The 19245-nt window shown below is 39.2% G+C and overlaps 1 protein-coding gene across 10 annotated transcripts in view; it reads left to right on the plus strand.

The window, feature by feature from the left end:
- Positions 1-19245, plus strand: part of NAV3 (neuron navigator 3) — a 494512-nt gene that overhangs the window by 283377 nt on the left and 191890 nt on the right. For all 10 annotated transcript variants that reach the window (XR_013928956.1, XM_080392484.1, XM_080392485.1 and 7 more), the window contains one exon: positions 4847-4962. Coding sequence is in view for 9 of the 10 variants with exons in the window: in XM_080392484.1 (XP_080248610.1) it covers positions 4847-4962 (116 nt within the window). In the remaining variant the exon portion in view is untranslated. The remainder of the gene's footprint in view (positions 1-4846; positions 4963-19245) is intronic.

Genomic DNA, 19245 nt, shown 5'->3' on the forward strand with positions numbered 1-19245 from the left:
TTGCTGTTTACAATCTGAAGTTATGCGTTTCAGTTGCCATACAGACAAGTGTGGCCTTACTCCTTTGACTAAATAATCAGTAAAATGTAGGATAAAAGACCAAAAAGGGTATTCTGTTCAGTCTTCCATCACTGACAATAATATTAACCCTTTCATAAACCAACCACGTTTTATTTTAAACTATTTAATCCCCACTACTCCAATGAGAAGGTTCATTCATATCATTATTAGAAATTGTTTACAACCCACATGACAAGATTGCATACATTCATTACTTTCTTAATATCATCCTTTAACTTGTTTGCCGTGTGTTTGATCGCTCTTTTTAAATATGTAAGGGAATAATCCATCCCCTGCCTTTTCTTTTGCAAGGCTAAATCATCTCTTTTCTCTCAGAAGGGTTTCTTCCCTGTAAACATCGTTGTAGCCCTCCCCTGCAGCTGTTCCCAATTTAACTCACACGTCTTAAACATGGGTGATCAAACTGCTGATATTCCAGATGTGGCCCTGCCAGTCTGTTACACTGACAGTGATACACATTCAAGACAGTTGCACCTCAGAGAGATGTCGGAAAAAAACCCCAGCACATTCATCTGATGTCTTTTGGAATGTCGAGTAAAAACCAAACAGATCTTTGATGTTATCTGTGTTTATCAAAGATTGGCTATTTCATTAGAGACAGGAAATGACTGATGGTGTTAAAGACAGCTTATTAAGTAGTGTTCGAGATTCTCTTCTTAATTACTCCTGTACAGGCTCATTTTAATCAAACTGAATGAGCTGTGCAGGTGTGATTAAGGACACGATTTGTCCCATTAAGTGAGTCTGATGCTCTTACGAATATGTAGCAAGTAACTCAGTGGGTTGGGGATAAATGTATTCTCTGACTGCTATGATTAAAACAGAAAACAGATTGTCCTGTTTTCATGAAAGTTGCCTAAATTAATCTGTGCTGCAGATGCACAGCACTGGAGGAAATATCACTGGGGTTGCTTTGACTAAACTGAAATTCTTTCCACTTTGCTTGATATCAAGACAGATGCAAGAATTTCAGTTTTTTCAAGGCAAGGCAATGGTCTGTGAATAGGTAGGGGATAGAAGGACGTTCATTAAGTCCAATGTGTAAGGTTAATGAGAAGATCTTTTAATTTGCCGTTTCCTTTCCTTGAGCTTAATATGTGCTGTGGTCCTGCTGAGATCAGTTGAGTCATTCATAGGATTAGTATGTCCCACAGAAAGAAGTAAAAGCCAGAAGTATAGGGGAAGACAAACCTTGTAATTTCACCTTTTTTTAAAATTAGAATGCTTGAGCTAAGCAAAGAGGTATCTGCTTGCTTGCTCCAATGTATCAAAACCTGTGACAGGCCTAGAACAAAGGGACTTGAAGTTTTTAGGCACCCAGTCTATACCTGCACCTCCTTGCTCCCCAGGAGCTGAGGCTCCTATGTGATTTTGCTTGGAAGTCTTTCACCCCTAGACTATTCTCAGCCCATCTGGACTAAGCTTGACTCCAGAAAAAAAGCAGGGACTTGGCCATCATACACCAAAACAGCAGGGCTGCTGTAGAAGTGCTGGCAGTTGGCAACCCAGTGGAGACCTGGTGGGAGAAAAGCTGTCAATGAGAGCCCCGTCCCCAGGTTCCTCCTTGTGTGCCTTAATCACAGCTGTCAAAGGTCTAGGCAGCTGACTTTTGGCCCATCACTTCCACAGTAAATAACCAGTTTTCTCAAGTAAGCAGAACTTAGACTGCTACAAAATCCATAGTCCTGTGCAGGATTTCTGTTGTTGCCTCAAATAGTTAGAATCATTGTAATTTGTACCAAATTAAACGTAAGATTGCTGAATGAAGTCAGTGTAGCAGCTTATTTTTTTGTTTTGGTAGCAAATCATATTTATTTTATGTTATATTTAAACTTTCAGGTTTCAGGTGAGATAAACCCAACAGTTCACGCTTCTTAGATCTGTTATTTCAGGCAGCCTATGAAATTGAGCAAACTGCATCATATTTACATTTTGTTTGTGCGTCCATGGTTTTTCTACAAATTAAATCAAACACTTTAAAATTATTAGTGTTATATCATCTTAGCTATTCATTATTTTTAAGTTTTAGAATCTAATTCTATTTTAAGTTCCACAAACTGAATTCTGTGCTGCAATTAATCCCACCTATCTGATTTTAAAACTGGGAAAGGAAATCTTTGCAAGTGACTCTTCTCACAGTGTTTTTCAGCTTACCTTCCTAGTTATAGCTGCATCAGATTTTTGAAAATGGAAAACCAGACAACAAAATGTTGAAGAATGAAAATGTGCTTTAACTGTTATTTAGTATATCTCTAAAAGTCTTGGTGTGACCTGGGCAAGCGAAGTTATGAACAAGTGAAAACTTGTATTCATTGTTGTTTTAAGTAAACAGATGCACTTACGCTGAAATTTGCTTAGTTGCTGTAAGTCGCTCCTTACTTGTTTCTACTCTTGGAGGGAGATCCCACTCTTTTAACATAAGTATGTGTTCCCATACAGTTAATAATGAGATCTGTTTTGGTCTGTATTGACTTTACAGGCAGTAGTCACTGCCAGAGGGCGATCTAGATCATTGAATTTCAGTTTTACCTGTCCCTATTCACTGGATGAAGAATCAGTGCAAATGTTGGGTACTGGTGACCAATGGTGGTCCAGACCACTTAGTCCTTTTTTGATGACAGATGTCGGTCGATACAAACAGAAATGGATCTTTTCTATCCTCTCTTAGAAGATAGCTTACATATAAGGCTCTTGGTCACTCAGGGAAGGGTTTGCATCACCCTTCTGTGTTGATGCAGTGATTGATGATTGAACAGTTGTATGATCAGGAATGCAATGCCATACAGTCAGAAAGATCTCTTTTTGTTTCTAACCAGAGACAGACGGAGATGTAAACTCCATATACATTTTGTGGACAATGCTAAGAATACTTGAACTGCACCCACCTGGCAAGGTGCTCTTCCTACAAGACCAAAAGCAATCTACTCTTTTCCAGTGTTCCTCTTAAATTCCAGCCTCACTCTGCTTCCAGCCCTGGCAGTTCTGTGATATGGGTTTAGCAAAGAGACTGCAGACACTTCAATTACCTTTGCTACTATTATAAGTGCCTTTTTCTGAGATTTTTTTGGGGGGGCTGATAGTTTGCCCTGGACTGATCCAGCACTAAGCCTCAGCACTAAACCCAGAAGGAATACTCATAAACATTCATGGCCTCTCAAAGTGGCTTTCAGTGAAAGCACACATACCCCATTCATTTTCATGATTTGAAGCAATATGGAAAAGCAGGTGGGACTGTGGAATTTTTATATTTGTTCATTGTGGAGAGATAGAGTAGGTGTTTTGTTACTTAAGACGCTGTCCTCAAGCACCATATGTTAAATTATATTCAAGGTCAGTAGGACATAGCCCTGCAACACTTGTTGAGCTTGCATTTCCAGTAGTGTGTGACAGAAAGAAATGCTACATAAGAACAAACCCCAGTTTTTTATAGAGCAGTTGTCCATTTCCAGCATCCCAAAAGTACAGAAAGTGGTAAGACAGTGCATCAAATCAGACATCATTTGCATTTCTATTTCTGTGTAAGTAGAGGCAGAGTTGAGTGATTCTAATCAATGGATTCCACCATGACAGTACTTGTGTTGTGTGTTCAGATATCTGCTCCCTCAGTTACTGAAATGAATTACTGAGCAAATCCATTCAGTAAGTAACTCTGAAGAAAATGTTAACTGGAAAGTTATTTCATAAAATAAGTTGCCATAAAATTATTTTGAGAGATAAGTCATTCTTGTATCAGTGATATTTATAAAATATGCATTCATCACACAGTTAAATATTTGTGTTTACAGTTTAGTTGGTCATTGCAAACACTCTATGGTGAATTTTGAAAATTGAGCTATAAACATAACATTTTAAAATTAGGATATAACTATTTCACTAGTCTTTTAAGAGTCAGAAGACTGTGCTATTGATGTCAGGAAAGCTGGAAGAATTCAGACTCTAAGTGAAGACTTTTTTCCATTTTATTTCAAAAAGCGGCTAGTATATCTTTAGATGTATTCTTTTACTGTATACAAATGTGGTGCATGTTGCTATTTAATGGCATCATAGTTCAGCAGTTCCTGTGTAAACTGGTTGCTACAGCTGTTCCTTAAGACTCAGTAATTGTGTGATCTATTTTGCATTACAATCCATGTGCTCATGTATTTCTTGCTATTTACCATTATGCAACAGCAAATAAATGTGCTTAACAAAGGGTACCCATTATAATTTATCAATGATATCCACAGAAATATACTATCAAAGGAAATATAGGCTGTTTGTTAGCAAGTTGATGGAAAAACTTGATTATCTCATTTCCCCAGAGTTATATAAGGTGCATTATCAAAAGAAGCTGCACATAGATTTAAATATCTGGGCCAGATTTCCATACCAGCCTTGCATAAGCTTCTTCCCACATGGCCTTTCTTGCTTAATATTTTAGCAATTACAAGTTTTCATTTCCCTTATATATATGTGCAGGGATGTGACTTAACCAATTTAAATGGATTCTGCCTATAACTGGTTGACAGCACTTGCAGAGAAAAAGCAAGGAAACAAAATGGCTCCAAATGTCCCAGCATTAACTGTGAGTTGTTCCTGAAGAGACAGAGAGAGCTCTTACCTGCTTGCAAATCAGTATAGCTGGAGTCAAACTAACACAGTAAGAATGTGACATTCATGGTATTTTCACCACATAGCGATATGATACTAGATGGAAATGCAAATTACATCTGTTTCCATTAATACATGAACGACAGATAATAATAATCTTCTTGCTTGATTTCAGAACTCTCTCAGAAAATGACAGTACCTCTTTACCACCTGCTGACTCCTGCACCAGTCCTACTAAAATGGATTTGTCATTCAGTAAGACTGCCAAACAGTGCCTAGAGGAGATATCTGGTGAGTAACAATAAGTCAGGAGAAGCTGTAACTTCTTTATTTACATCTGTGTCTTACCAGGAGTTTTGTGATGAGTTGAAATAATGCTTCTGACCTCTATTCATGAGTGGTATTAAGTATGCAGAAAATTTGGGTCGTGCATGGTTAGTGCTTCAAGTGCACAGTTCTCTTATCTGAACTGGCTCCTTCTGTTCAAATGTCTTTTTCATCATTTCAGAAACTTGTGCAGAAACTTGTGCAGAAACTGGGCTTTCACAAGCTAGGGTTTCAAGTCATTATTATTTTTCAGTCATACTGAATGTTCCAAGAGGAGCAGTGGAAAGCTGACTTCAGAATGTTTGACACTGTTGCGTTTAAAGATCATCAAATTTAATCCTAACATCAGAACTGAGGCATAAATTACATAAGATATATTTTGTCTTTATAAATGAATCTAAATTCAGAAAATGAACAAGTCCTTACTATTGTACCTGACTTTTAAGCTGCTGCTAAAGCCTAGCTGCTAAAAGTTGTTTTCTGGAATTCCTTGTATACCTGGAGTAAAGTCCTTATTAGGTTACAAATGTGAAAGGATTTTTTTTTTTTTTTTAATCATATTGGAATGATATCTTTGAAGTCAGCAGAGCCATGCTGATTTATATTAGCCTGCGATCTGGCCATAACTCTGTCTATGGATGCAAAGTGCGTCACAGCTGTCTTACTCAATCAGGACCAAATTGAACTGCAGGATTGTGTGGGACTACTTTCAAAAGGAATCTTTGCCAGAGCTGTTTTGTTGGGGTTTTGATTGAGTTTTCTTTTTTTTTTTTTTTTTTGGTTGTTCTTGTTCTTGTTTCAGTTTGTTTTTTAATTATTATTAGCATTATTATCATCCTTACTCTTATTGTCATTTTTTATGCAAATAAAAGGTGAAATCCTGTCCCACTGTGTTTCCCTGTAGTTCTGCTCTTTTACTCCAAGTTTTTAACATTCAAATAGATTTATAGCCAGGCATGTGGTTCTTCTTACACAGGCTATAACTCAAAGCACTAATTTGACATATCAGTCTAAAATTATCTCTGCACCAGAAGGGAAATCAGATGCCCAGGCTTTGTGGGACTGCCTTGGCATTTTGCTGACTCATACTGAAGCTGAGGTTTTGCCTGGTTTGTCTCAGTCCGTTTGGAAGTTTTCTGAGTTTACCATCCCTTATTTGCACAGCCAGCTTTTGTGATAAATATGTCACCATGAAACATGGTGAAATTTTCCCTGGAGGTGACGCATGCCTGTTAAAATAAAAATTATTTTTGATTATGCTAGAAACCAGATTCATTGGTCTTGCATGTATAAAGCGTATAATTGAAACACTTACAGAAGTCAAATGATGCTTCAAGGACTTATCTGTAGAGATGCTAAAAAAAAAATTATATTGATTCAGTACCTGCTGAAATGATCAAATGGGACATCATGTCTCCTGGCCTTTTATTGTCTGAACAGAAATGGAACAACATCAAAAAGAAGAAAATAACATAAAGGGCAGTAGACATCAGAGATGTTTCTAATCGGATTTTTCAGACTCTGTCATTAGAAGTTGACTGACATAACAGGCAGGAAAGCAGAACTACTGGGAAAATGTGGTCAATAGTATATTGTATACGGAGAAAAATAGTTGTGTGTCACCCATAATTGACTCTTGGCAGGAAAAAGAATGAATGGATCAAGTACTACATTTGCTGAATAAATATTTGCCTACATTTGGTGATCTGTCACCAGGTCATTGGTGATTCTGTCACTGGTGAACCTGCATGGAAAAAAAAACTCATGTGATGGCTGTTCAGGGAAGTATTCCATGATGGATTAGCCTTGAGGAAGGACATTCTATTACTTAGGAGCATCTTTACTCTGGTATGATCAAGGGATTATACCAGTACTAGCAAGGAAATATGCAAAGGTTATTTCCTTGATCTGGTCAGGGTGTCAAGACATGATTCCAGAGTTTCTTCCACTTTGATATTACTTTTTTCCTGAAATCTTCCACTACGACTATGGATGGGCATCATCTTTGTATTATCTTAAGATTCTTTTGCAACTTGGTAGCCAGACACATTAGCACAATGTATTGGTATGTAGTAAGGATCAATAAGGGTCATGCAAGGGTCTGAGCATCTGTGGAAATCACTGAACAGCTTGTAGGAGTGTGTCCATAAAGTGCTGTCCCACCAGTATTGTTTCTGCTTCATTAGCCTGTATTATTTTTACAGTGCCAAATATTTACAACTAAGGCAAATGGGCTCAGGACTAAGATGTCATAGCCTAAATCATTGTGTAAGCTGTTTCTCTACTTTCAGAATATTTACACACTTGTGTTTGTTATTGCCTCTTGGCTGAAGATTACTGTTCCCATAAACAGCCAAGCAGATCATATCAGAGCTCCTAATCCACTTCAGGGCAAAACCAGCCAATCAAACTAATGCTGCAAGCATGGCTGGTTCAAGACTTCTCCATGATATAGGCAAAACTTGGATGTGGAAAAAATAATTGTAAAAATATTTAGGAGTGGTAGGTCAGGCACCATTCTCCTTGTGTGATTCAGGATACCAAAACTAAGCTAATTTCATTGCTCGAGTGGTGGATGGCCATGGCTCTGTTTTCTGTGGCCAGCCAGGCGGTTCACATCCCTTTGCCACTGTTCCACTGTCTCAACACCAGTGATGGGCAAGTAGGGAGAGAGAGCAAGAAGCTGTAGGGGTAGTTTCCAGCTCTCCCCTGCTCTGTCTTCCTCCATGTTTCTAAGGGAGATGGTTACCTTTAAAACCTCTCCTTCCTTCCAGCTCAGAGCTGGTGAAAGGATGGGGCAAAGTCAGAGCACAAGCCACTTGTTTCCTGTCCACTACTCTGAAAGTGATCACTCGTTTTCACTTGCACAGCCATGAAGGGAGGATGGAAGGCAAGGGAGATAGCAAGGCTGGTGTAGCTGTAGCCCCAGAAGTGCAGCCCTGATAAACTGAACAACCTCTTATTTTAAATCGTCCCCGTAAATATGCTGCCCTAGGTAATTTCCTACATGGCTTATGCCTAAAGCCAGTTCTGTCTCTTGGTAGAGCTACTGTAAATCTGGGTTTCTTCACTGTTCCTCCATCTCTGCTGGGAATTTGTTCCAGATGTGATCTGAAGTGCTTCAGACTTTTTTCCTACTTTTTTTTTTTTTTTCCCTCTGAGTATTCCACAGCTCAGCTAGAGCAGTCCCAGATGTTTCCACAGTACACGTGCAGATCAGCAGTACAGCACATGCACAGTAGTTGTAAGGCTCCCTGCACACCTTGTATCTGCTCTGTGTGCATGGTGCCAGTGATCCTCACCCACGCGCTGAACGAGTTCCATTTGTAGGCACGAGTCACCTGCGCAGTAGTTTTGGTGTGCTCTGCATATGGTAGACTCATGGCACATCTGGCATACAGATGTGTAGACTTGTCTCCAAGAAATCCCTAGACAGATATCTGGGAGTCCAAAATAAGGACCAGTTCTGCTGTCATGTATGAACACTCTTTCTTGCATGTACTTTATGTACCAGTTGCCTCAACAAGACCACTCAGTATCACCAGTTGCCTCAACAAGACTACTCAGTATCTCTGTTTCAGCAAAACCGGAGTATAGCTTTAAAGACAGGATTCTAAAATGAGGATGAAAAGGCTAATAAAGTAATCCAGTTTGGTTCTTGTATTTAATGGTATGATTAGCCACAAGTCGTTCAGACTTTCTTACCCAGTCTTCCTACTTGTAGTAGCTCTCTGCTGTCTCTCTCTGCTGCAAGTTTATTGAGGAAATATGTCACTAAGTTAATTATTTAATAATCCATTGTAAACTGTACATGTCAGCAGCTACAAAGTATCTTATTAAATCAGTGATAGCGTTTGGCTTTAATAAGTGTTTGCATGTTCAAAGAGCTTAATGCAAAGTGATTAAATAATTATTCATTAATTTACAAATATTGAATAATTATAAAAAATCTGAGGGGTGAAGCAGAAATGAGTCATTTTAAGAGTTATAGGCCAATATAAATGGCAGGATTCACATAAAAACATTGAATTTTCAAGCTTTTATGTTTACTGTGCTTTATTTTTTTCTCTGGACAAAACAGTTAATAGGTGTAAAAATAGTTTACAAATATATTTTTTTAACTAAGCTTAGCTGAAAAGATTCATAATCTTATGCATTTGGAGATCTATTACATAATTCATTTGCAAGGCTCCAGATTATGCACTGAGACTTCAAAGAAAGTCTTATCTGACAGCAAAATTTGTCCCTAGATTATTAGTTCTTAAAATATTTTTTGTAATTTCTTTTGTGAAAGAGACAGTAAAAATAAGGTAATATGTTAGGCTGACTGTGATGGGTTGGGGAAGTTCCCTGTGCTGTTCTTGATTTAAACATGTTCCTGTGTGGTGGGTGGGGAATACATTTAATTGGAAGGTAGCTGAGGAATAATGTGTTGTCATGACATTGGCTGTCCTCTGGTCTCCTATACTATATCTTCTTAGTTTAGAAAGATGTATTTGCTTGTTGCTGTGTTTTATCATCTGAAAATGGAGAGATGAGCTTTACAAAAGCATTTTTCAATAAATAAACCTGAGAATTTCCCACATTGCAATTTTATATTTTGTTGAATGACACCCTGCAGAGAGCTGTGGTAAAGCAGAAGGATAAATTTAGTGTTCTTTCTGCTGAGCACTTGAATGTACATGGGTATCTACTGTACCTAAGGATGATCATGATTAGCCCGTCTACCAAGAGAAGCAATGGGATTAATGAGAGAAAAGTTCATATAACCTTGTAATTAAGGGCTCTAGTATAGTGTTTGTACACACAAAGTCTGCATGAAGCTTCTGTGATTAGCCTCAGTACCTCTGTATCCCAGCATTTGACTCGTGTTTTTCATGTATGTAGGAAAGCCAATGAGACAGGTGGATGCTGTAGCCCCCAGCTACCCTCATGTGGCTCCCACACAGTTCAGGTGTCATTCCCTTGCATGGATGATGGTCTGTGACCTGTGTCCTGCTGGAGCTGGGCTGCAATGAATAACTCAGGCAGGCGAAGAAACAGGTCAGCAGAGACACTGAGACCCACTGGGTTGCCCAGGACCCAGCTGTACCCCTACAGAGACCCTTCCAGCCTGAAGTGGTGCAGTACCTATTGCCAACACCATACATGAGGTTTGGCATTGCTTACTGGGTGAAGGCTTTTCATCCCCTGTTGTAAGTTTTTCTGCTCCCAGTTGGAAAGAGAACTAAATATACCCTGGCCAGTTCTGGCAGTCTTGTATTGGTCTATTCATGCTGGGAGCTGAGCAGCCATGCCATGCGTTGCTTCCCTACCAGAACAGTGCCTAGCACGAGGGGGCATCCCTGTCCACAGGGCTTACTGAGGCCAGATACAGCACTGCAGTAATGACTGCTACATGCAACCAGGCACGCACACTCTGAGCTTGCGGAGCAGGTCCATACCTGCCTACAGATGACCATGGAGGCAAGCTATTGACTGTAGCTGTTTGGGTCTGAAAGAGTGGCGAGAGATTCATTCATTTATCTGGAGTATTAGGGAGATGCTTTTTATGGTAGGAGAAGATGTTCCCTTGATCCCACCACACCGCAGCACCATGTAGGGCCAAATCATTGCCTTCCTACTAATTCAAAACACAGCAACTGAGACTACTGTACCAATTTGAGTATAAGTTGAGGTCTTAAAACCATTGAATGGGAAAAGAGTGAGATTGCCCTTCATTTTGAAAACTCCTCATTGTAAATACAGCCCTGTAAAGCCTTTCTAACAACGTCAACACCTTCCTCAGCCACGCTGGACAGGCTGTTACAGCTGCATGGCGCTGGCAGTGTGTACCGGTGCGGGAACATGCAGGGAGTGCTGGGTCTCTGCTTCCTCAGCCAGGGCCACGTTGGCACCTGCACCGGTGTGCTGGGCTCGGCTGCAGGTAGGCACTAGGATCTTCATAAAAACCTTTTAAGGGCCCATATGCCACTGCAACTGGCAGACCTTGGGAGTAAACACAGCAGTCTTACCTTTTGTTTCCGTGCTGAAGAAGTGGCAGGCATTTCATGTTTGGGAAGATTTTGCTCAGTCTGCCAAAGCCTTCTTGTCTCCTCTTGGACTTGGTGGGCTAGGTGGGGAAGGGAGTGGTATCTCCTCTTGTTGCAAGACCATGGTTTTTCTAGGAATGTGTCAGTGATTTAATATAGAAAACTGTCATTGCTTGAGATTACTGAATTTTTGTCTAGGCTAATTATGTGTTTACGAGGGTTACCTAGGAAAAAATGTACCCTTCCTTGAAAATTTCCAAGAAGTTTCCCCTATGTACTTTTTTCCTTATATATCTTGAAAAACTGTAAACTAAGCCAGCAAAAAGCAAGAAGTACACTGAGGCTTCTATTAACATCTGCTTTTTCATACAGGAAATTACAAAGTGTCTGTGACTCTTAGGGTGGCATTTTTAAAGGTTACTTCCCTGTCAGGGTTGCTCAGGTAGGGATTTGAGATGAGCATATTTTAATATGGACAAAAGCAGTATATTGTTATACAGCAGTTTTCATATTTGTAGATTTCTACATAATGTTTTATGAAATTAATTGCCCCTAGATAAAATGTTTCTGTTTAAAAAATTGGAATGAAATTAAGCTAGTTCTTTGTTCATCTGTTTTTTATTTCTGGGACTAATACCTTTTTTTCTGTGAGAAAAGGCTTACATTTAAATATAAGTCTTTGTCTCTTGATAATGTATTTTAAAATAACATTTAGAACTGGTGAACTTAGTTCAGACATGATACTGAGTTGCTTTATAAAAAAAATACTATTCCATTAATAGATTTTCTCCAGAAGATTGTGAAACAATGATTTTATTACAGCTTTTTCATTCCATACTCTCACAGAGATGTGAACACGGTATATTTTAAGGAGAAAGAAATTAAATATTTCCTTTTATAAAATCACCTTACTGGGTAGGTAGTGTTGTGTTCCATTTTTCAGCTTCTTTATGATGTTAAATTACATTTTTTTTTCTTATTTAGAGCAGAAATTGCAAGACTGAAGGTCCATTTGCAAATCTGCTTTTAGCTTCCTGCGCAGGGAGTAGCAGTTATATTGAAGAAATAGTTCATCGCCCTTACCTTTTAGGGAGAAAAATAGGATTTGACTGTGAGCTAGGTCTGTTACTGTAGCATCCCATTCAAGGTGAAGCTGTGTCTTGAAACCTGTGGCACCGTAAACTGGGCAGAGCCTTCTGTGTCTCCGGTTTAATTCACCGGGATGTTTGCTGCCATGGCAGCCAGCAGCATTCACTGCAGTAGCAGAGAAGAGTCATATATCTGGGAATGCAGGTTGAATACTAAAATGTAAGGAGGCTTGTGCAGAGCTTTGCTTCAGTGGTTAATTTTGGCTCTTTATTGAGCTCTGACGTGGAGGCTGTACTTGCAGTTCTGTGTCAGCCCATCTAAAGTGAAGGGCTGTGCGCTGGGATCAGTCATGATCTGGTGAGAGGGGGTGGAAAAGCCTGAGACAGCACTTGTGCCTACTTTGGATTTCAGAAGGCAGCAGCTGTAGACAGAGATGCAGGCCCACCGCTCCAATGGGACCGGTGATTGGATGGAGAGGGGAAAACACAGTTGGCTTTTGGGATTACTTCTGTGCTGGAGCAGAGTGTTTGATCAACTCTCTTCTGCTTGAGAGAAATCTAAGTGAAAATGACTGTAAGTACTGCAGATTAATGTGACGGGAGAGAAGTGGCTTAGCGGATACAGCAACGTAATTTTAAAGAAAATGACTGTGCCTGTCTAGTCATTTTTACAGTCTGTAAACTGCATGTTTGAGCTGTGCTTTTCTTTGCGAGTGCAAGTATGTGCTACCTGGGATGTGCAGGGTCCGGTGCTGGAAGGATCACATCCCAGACCTTTCGGGAGAATTGAACTGCTGTCCATCTCAGAAATATGAAATCTAACTGAGCTGAAGCCCCAGCTGGAAAGATGCAGCGGTCTGCTGAACTGTCAGTGTTTAAAGGCAAGGAGGTTAGAAGAGGGTGTGCTCGTCTTCAGAAGCAGAAGTCTCTAACTAATCTCACGCTCATCAGCGAAGGGGAGAAGAGGCGATACTCATACAGGGAGAACTGGTTTGGAAACGCCTCCAAGTCCAGCCAGAGTTACCATCAGCTGGAGGCAGAAGCTGGGTGCAGAGGCTCCCTTTCCAAGGCACTCTCACGGTCAGTGCACTCTCTCTGCCACTCCAGCCTCACCACACCCCAAGCATTTCAGGCGATACCACCTACTGGAAGCAGGACGTTCAGAAGGTCGGGGAACTGGCATACAGGTGGAGGCTTTCAGGTTAACAATGAGGAGACAGGAAAATCAGATGATGAAAATGCCTCCTGCACATCTCATTTCCCCAGCAGGAACTGGGCAGAGGAGGAGGAGGAAGGCTGCTTGCGTGAAGGGACTGCACACCTGGATGAGGATGTCATAATAACAATGCTAGGGGACCTAGAACAGGTCCTGTACACTGACATTTTAGGTAAGTTAACTTTGGTTTGACCTCAGAAAGGGCAAGATGAGACCCAAGTGCTAGCACATATCTGTATGGAGCAGAGTTTTGATCTTGACAGTCATTTCACAAGACAGAACTGGGTTTATTTGCAATAGTATGCAAAAATAAGGTCTTGCCATTTCTTCCTTGTTTGCTTACTCTTACCTCTAAAGACTGTATGAAATGAAGACAAATGTCTAAATCACTTTTGATGGGTGCATGGGCAGCAACAGCCTGTGAATAATTGAGCATCGTTTGCTGGGCTGTTTGAAGAAATAAGGTGAAACAATTAAGTACTATTCATTTACTCATAAATAATTTAATTTTAATGACACGTCCTCATGAATTTTAAAATTGAAATAATGAATCCAAGGTTTGGTTTAGATATAAAATGTCTTGGCCTACCTACAAAACTGTCCCTCCAATATTGTCTCCCCCTTGCTGATAATTTTACCCCTATATGTGGAACTGTGAGTGCCAGGGTTTCAGTTTCATTTAAATAACCAATTTTGTTATATCAGTGCATGCCAGTGAGCATTTGAAGTCCACAGCCATAGGTGCTTCAAAAGGCTTCTCTTTTACTGGCTTTACTTTTCATCTCTTAGCCCTTTATGACAGTGCTCAAAGTGTTCGTTTCCAAAGCTTTGTTCTTTAGCTAGTCAAATGGTTGAAGTGGCTGCTTGCATTTCCAAGGTTATGTAGCATGTGTCTAGCCTGGAGCTTCTTTGCTGGTGGATGTGTTAGCCCTGATTGTATTCAAACGTTCAGGATAAAAATTTTGCTATGTATGTAATGTAGAAAGCTATCAGCTCGAAATAACAAAGAAACAAGACTTCTCTTTTTATGCATATCTTTTATTATTAGACTATACTACTATGCTGAAAGGGACTTCTAGAGGTTAGAGACTTGTTAGCAAAGGAAGCTGGGCTCTTCACCTGCCCCTGCTCCTCTTCAGCTCTGTGTCACTGAGCAAATGCCTGTTCTCTTGTGAGCCTCAGTTTCCCCACCTGCAAAGTAAAACTGGTTCTTTCCTTTGTGAATGGAGTTAATATCTAAGACTGGACAATTCTTTAGAGAACTGCTTATTTGTAAATCCTTTTACAAAAGTCAGACAATTGATGGAATTATTATTCTCCCATTTATCTGCTTTGGGCTCTAATTACATGTGCAGAAGTACTGAAGTGATTATGAACAGTATTACTAATTGTGCAATTATGGTTGAGTTTCAGAAATGTGAATGTACAAGTTTAACCCAGGTATTTAGTGATTTCTGTAAAATGATTAGTTTGTTTTCCTGTGTATGTATGTCACACAGTGGGAGAAAATAATGAGTTCTCTAGAAAATTATTGAAGAAACCTGTAATGGTTCACTGTTTAGAGGGAAGAATTTGGGGACAATCTTTTGGAATATTCATGCTTGACATAAATGATGCAGCTACAACTGATTTGAGCAGATTATATTGCATGGGGTCAGTAAAATATTTGCATCAGACTTTCTTGTAAGAGGAACAGAATTTTGACAGAACATTTCAGGGTACCCTGATGTTAGTCTTAGCCCAGTGCCTCCATATACGGAATAGAATGGCTTTTCTTTAGCGTACAAACCAGAATCACTGGAGATAACAAGCCAGAGAGCATTTCTGACATGTTAGGTCATGCAAATATGGGTAGACTCTATGATGGCAGTGGGCCATAGCAATAAGCAACAAGGTGCCCAGGGGAGTCTGAGCCCCCTTTGAACCCATACAGTGTGCCCCAATCCTGCTGCCATAAGGACTGTAGTGTCTCTTCTAGCAGTCACAATACAGAAGGAGGCTTGATGTAGATGGGGCACCACCATGCTGCCCTGGAAACGCAGGTAATGTCAGATGCAAGTTAAGTCTGAGGATTTTACACTCAGTGCAGAAAATTTCTCAGTCATGTTCAATTGTTTGTACTTTATGACTTATTAATCCATGGTGCAGAATGATTCCATTGATAAGGCCTTAAGAAAAGGATGGGAAGAAAAAAGAACAATTCTTTTAAAAGCAATTAACACTTATGAGGATTTTGTATGTAGTATTATGTGGTATTTTAAGATCATACCATTCCAGTTGTATCTTTTTTAGAAAAAAAAAATCGGTGGAAAGATTTTGAAATTATCCTTTGTGTCACTGAGAGATCAAAAGAGATTAGACCTCAAACTTTTCACCTTTCCAGGATAGAGTAACACCACTTTTATGGTATAATTTGTCTGAGAGTGAAATATTCTTCTCTGTGAAAATATATTTTGGCAGTTTGCCATGTACGTGTACCTTTTTTTATATTGCAATTATACCTTAAGGCTTTGCTATGCTGTTTACTGTACAATATATATTAAAAAAGACAGTTGCTGTCATTTTTGCTGCAACAATTTGCAGTTTTAACATACAGCAAAGGACAACTGACAAGGATAAACAAGGGAGGAAAAGGGCAAAGACCCTGCAAACATGAATTATTTCAGTTCCTCAAATAAATATAAAGGTAAAGTATTGCCTTGCATTTAATTTTGCCTGCTTACATCCTGGAATTTGTCTTTCTGTTTATAACAGAAAATTCTCTTACACCGACAAGCTACTCTTTCACCTCTGGTTTGAGGCAAGGCAACTAACAAACAGGTCCTGGTTCTCCCCCATATAGGCATTGAGGCAGGAATATAATGTGCTCCTTTAAGTGAGTTTGAGTGTATTTAGTGGAGAAGGGAAAACAAAGGGCAGTGACAGAGAGGAACTGAGTGCACCATAGGCAACTGCCTGGAGGCAGGCATGGACAGGCTTCCTGGGAACTGTCTGGGCTTTCAACAGGTTCAATCTAACAGGACTTAATGGTCTCCAGCTTAGCCTTGGCGTAGATTCATAGAATCATTTGGGTTGGAAAAGACCCTTAAGATCATCAAGTTCACTGTAAACCTAAGACTGTCAAGTTGACCACTAAACCATGTCCGTAAGCGCCCATCTACATGTCTTTTAAATACGTCCAGGGATGGTGACTCATGAGCCCTTTTGCCTCATGGGAATTTCCAGGATGGTGGAGAAACCTCTGCAAATGATACATGGGATATATTGATTAGCAAGGTGCTTGATTGAACATGTCTATCTTGAAGAACAGGAATAGATGTGTTAATTTCAATCTGAGTCTGAACATTTGCCTCCTGCAAGGTAATACATGTGAAAAGGCACACAGGTAGTTTATGTTATGGAGCAAAATTTTGTGAATCTATGTGCCCTCAGGGTGTGGCTTGAGAAGTCTGGCCCTGTGTCCCCACTTCTTGTCTCCACCCTGTCCAGGTGTTGACCCCACTGTCAGTTCCTTGGTGTCAACCCAAAGGTTTATGGACTGTTGGATCATTAAACCACAGAAGAATTTATTTGGAGACATAAAACAAACAAGGAAACAGCCATTCCTGAAGGATTATTTGGCTGCAGCAACAAGGAGAGAAGACATTGCCAGGCCAGACTAGATGGGAAAACCTCAAAGTGGCATTGCTGTGAAAGCCAGCTTGACATTGAGCCACAACTGCAGTCCGCATTGGCTAGTACCATGCATCATTTGTCTATCAGGGAAGAAATAAAGGGTATATGGAATATATATAGAATCATTTATTTCCATTTAATGTCAGGAGTTGGGATTTTTCTTAACTGCCTGCAGAGTGTTTTGGTGATAGGACCTGGATCGCAGAAGAGGGTACGGTAGCAATTCAGTTTGTCGATGAGCTCAAAGGATTCTTCTTTAGTCAAAATTCAATGAGCTTAAGTGAACCATTGTTCAAATATAGTTTGCTTCTGCAGATTCTCCCTTATATTTGAAATAATTGTCACTGTATGTGATAACTCAATGCTTTTTGTAAACCAATGTTAAACCCACACTTGTAGTTCTGTAAGTCACCTTTTTGCTGGGCCTACAAACAGATGTTGTATTGACTTTTTTTTTAACCTTACCAGTACTTTTTCCTGTAGGGCTTTTTTTTTTTTTTTCTTTTCCTTTACTTTTGCAGAATGCTTTGTTAAATATAAAATTTTCACTGCTTCTGGCCTCATGCTGAATATTTCTCAGTTCTCTGTACTGTGCAACTTTTCTTGCAAGCTTTATACTAAGATCTCCTCCTTTTTTCCCCATTTTATCTACTCTGCAAGGGATACCATCTTTTGTTTTTTAATTGTTTTCCTTTTCCCTCCTTCCCGAACATCTCCTACCTGTTTTTTTTTTTTTCACTTAGATTGCACACTATGCTTTTCCTCAGACACATCATCATTGTTGAATTTATGTTTTGTATAAACTCACACACAAGCATGGGAGGAGGAGGGGCAACAGAATGACAAAGACAGCAACTTGAAAATGTGTATCTGAGTGTGTATTTTGCATATCACAAATGTGAAATATCGTTTCATGTAAGGAATTTTCCCTCTGCTTGCATTTCTGATCTTGTTTTTTGTATAATGTTGGGTTTGATTTCACCAGACTGTCTCCTGTTAGATGTATTCAAAGAGGAAACAGTCTTGATGTCATGAGAATTTCAAAATTAGATTAAAAGCTTGGTCTGGATGAGAATGCCGAAATCTAGAGTTAAATATTAGTCATAATTTTAGTGGTTGCACAATATCATTCTTGATAACATTTCCAGAATGAAGAGTAAAATTGACTTAATAAGGTGAGGTATGACATGACATTTATTTACACAATTATTCAGCGTTGTACACATAACTATAATGATGATGCTTCTTGATAACCTTCTTTCAAGTAACAGATACAGGATACAGCCAGAAGCAGAACACAAACCTTGAAAAAATCAATGATTTTGTCACAGATTTTTTTTTTAATTCTTTTATTTTCCAAAAGAAAAATGAACTAAAATTCTTTGATATATGGATGTGCTAGAAAACATGCATTTTTGTTTCCTCATATATGACTTTTGGAGGTTACTTTGAAGCTTATATTTTCCTTTTGTAACACATAATATATAACTTTTCTTTTTCCTTTTTTTTTTTTTTTCTTTAAACATGTGAAGTAAACATTATTCAGGATGTTCCAGGTGAAGTTCTTCAGGCTTCACTATTCAAGATACCAGACTAGCTTTTCACAAGAGGTCCCTGAAGGCTGTTAAAATGCATAATTGTATAAATGACACATGTGCTTAAAGTGTTCAGATTTTTATCCCAAGAAGAATATATATATTTTTTTTATCCCATATGGAATATAATCTCTCCCTTCAGGAAACCATTACGGTTCAGGAAAGATGCTTTATTAATTGCTAGACTTACTTAAAGGGTACTTTGAAATAGCCTGTATGTTAAGTGCATACTGAAGAGCTGTTGTAACAGTCATCCCAATTCTTTCCAGACACAGATTTACTGTGGCTTTTTTTCCTACTAAGTCATGTAAAATGTCGTGGAGAAAAAAGGGGCTGTGTAATGTATCAAGTGGTCTGGGGCTGCATCATGCCTTGATTACAGAGAATAAAAATCCCTACACAGTAAATCTGAGTTTCATTAATAGACTTGGGCTCTAGCAGAGATACTTCAGCAGGACTCTTTTCAGTGGGGTTTTTACATACCATGTTATTTATAAGCATATGTGTGTTTTACTACTGAAAGGATGAGGTTTTATTTTTTAAAAGATTAAAGGGACAGAACTATTTACAATTGTGTATGTATTCTCAGCTGTGTATACATGCGTGCACTTTATTCAGCTTTGTACACTCGTGTGCACTAC

Source organism: Falco punctatus, assembly GCF_963210335.1.
Source record: "Falco punctatus genome assembly, chromosome: 6".
Lineage (NCBI taxonomy): Eukaryota > Metazoa > Chordata > Aves > Falconiformes > Falconidae > Falco > Falco punctatus.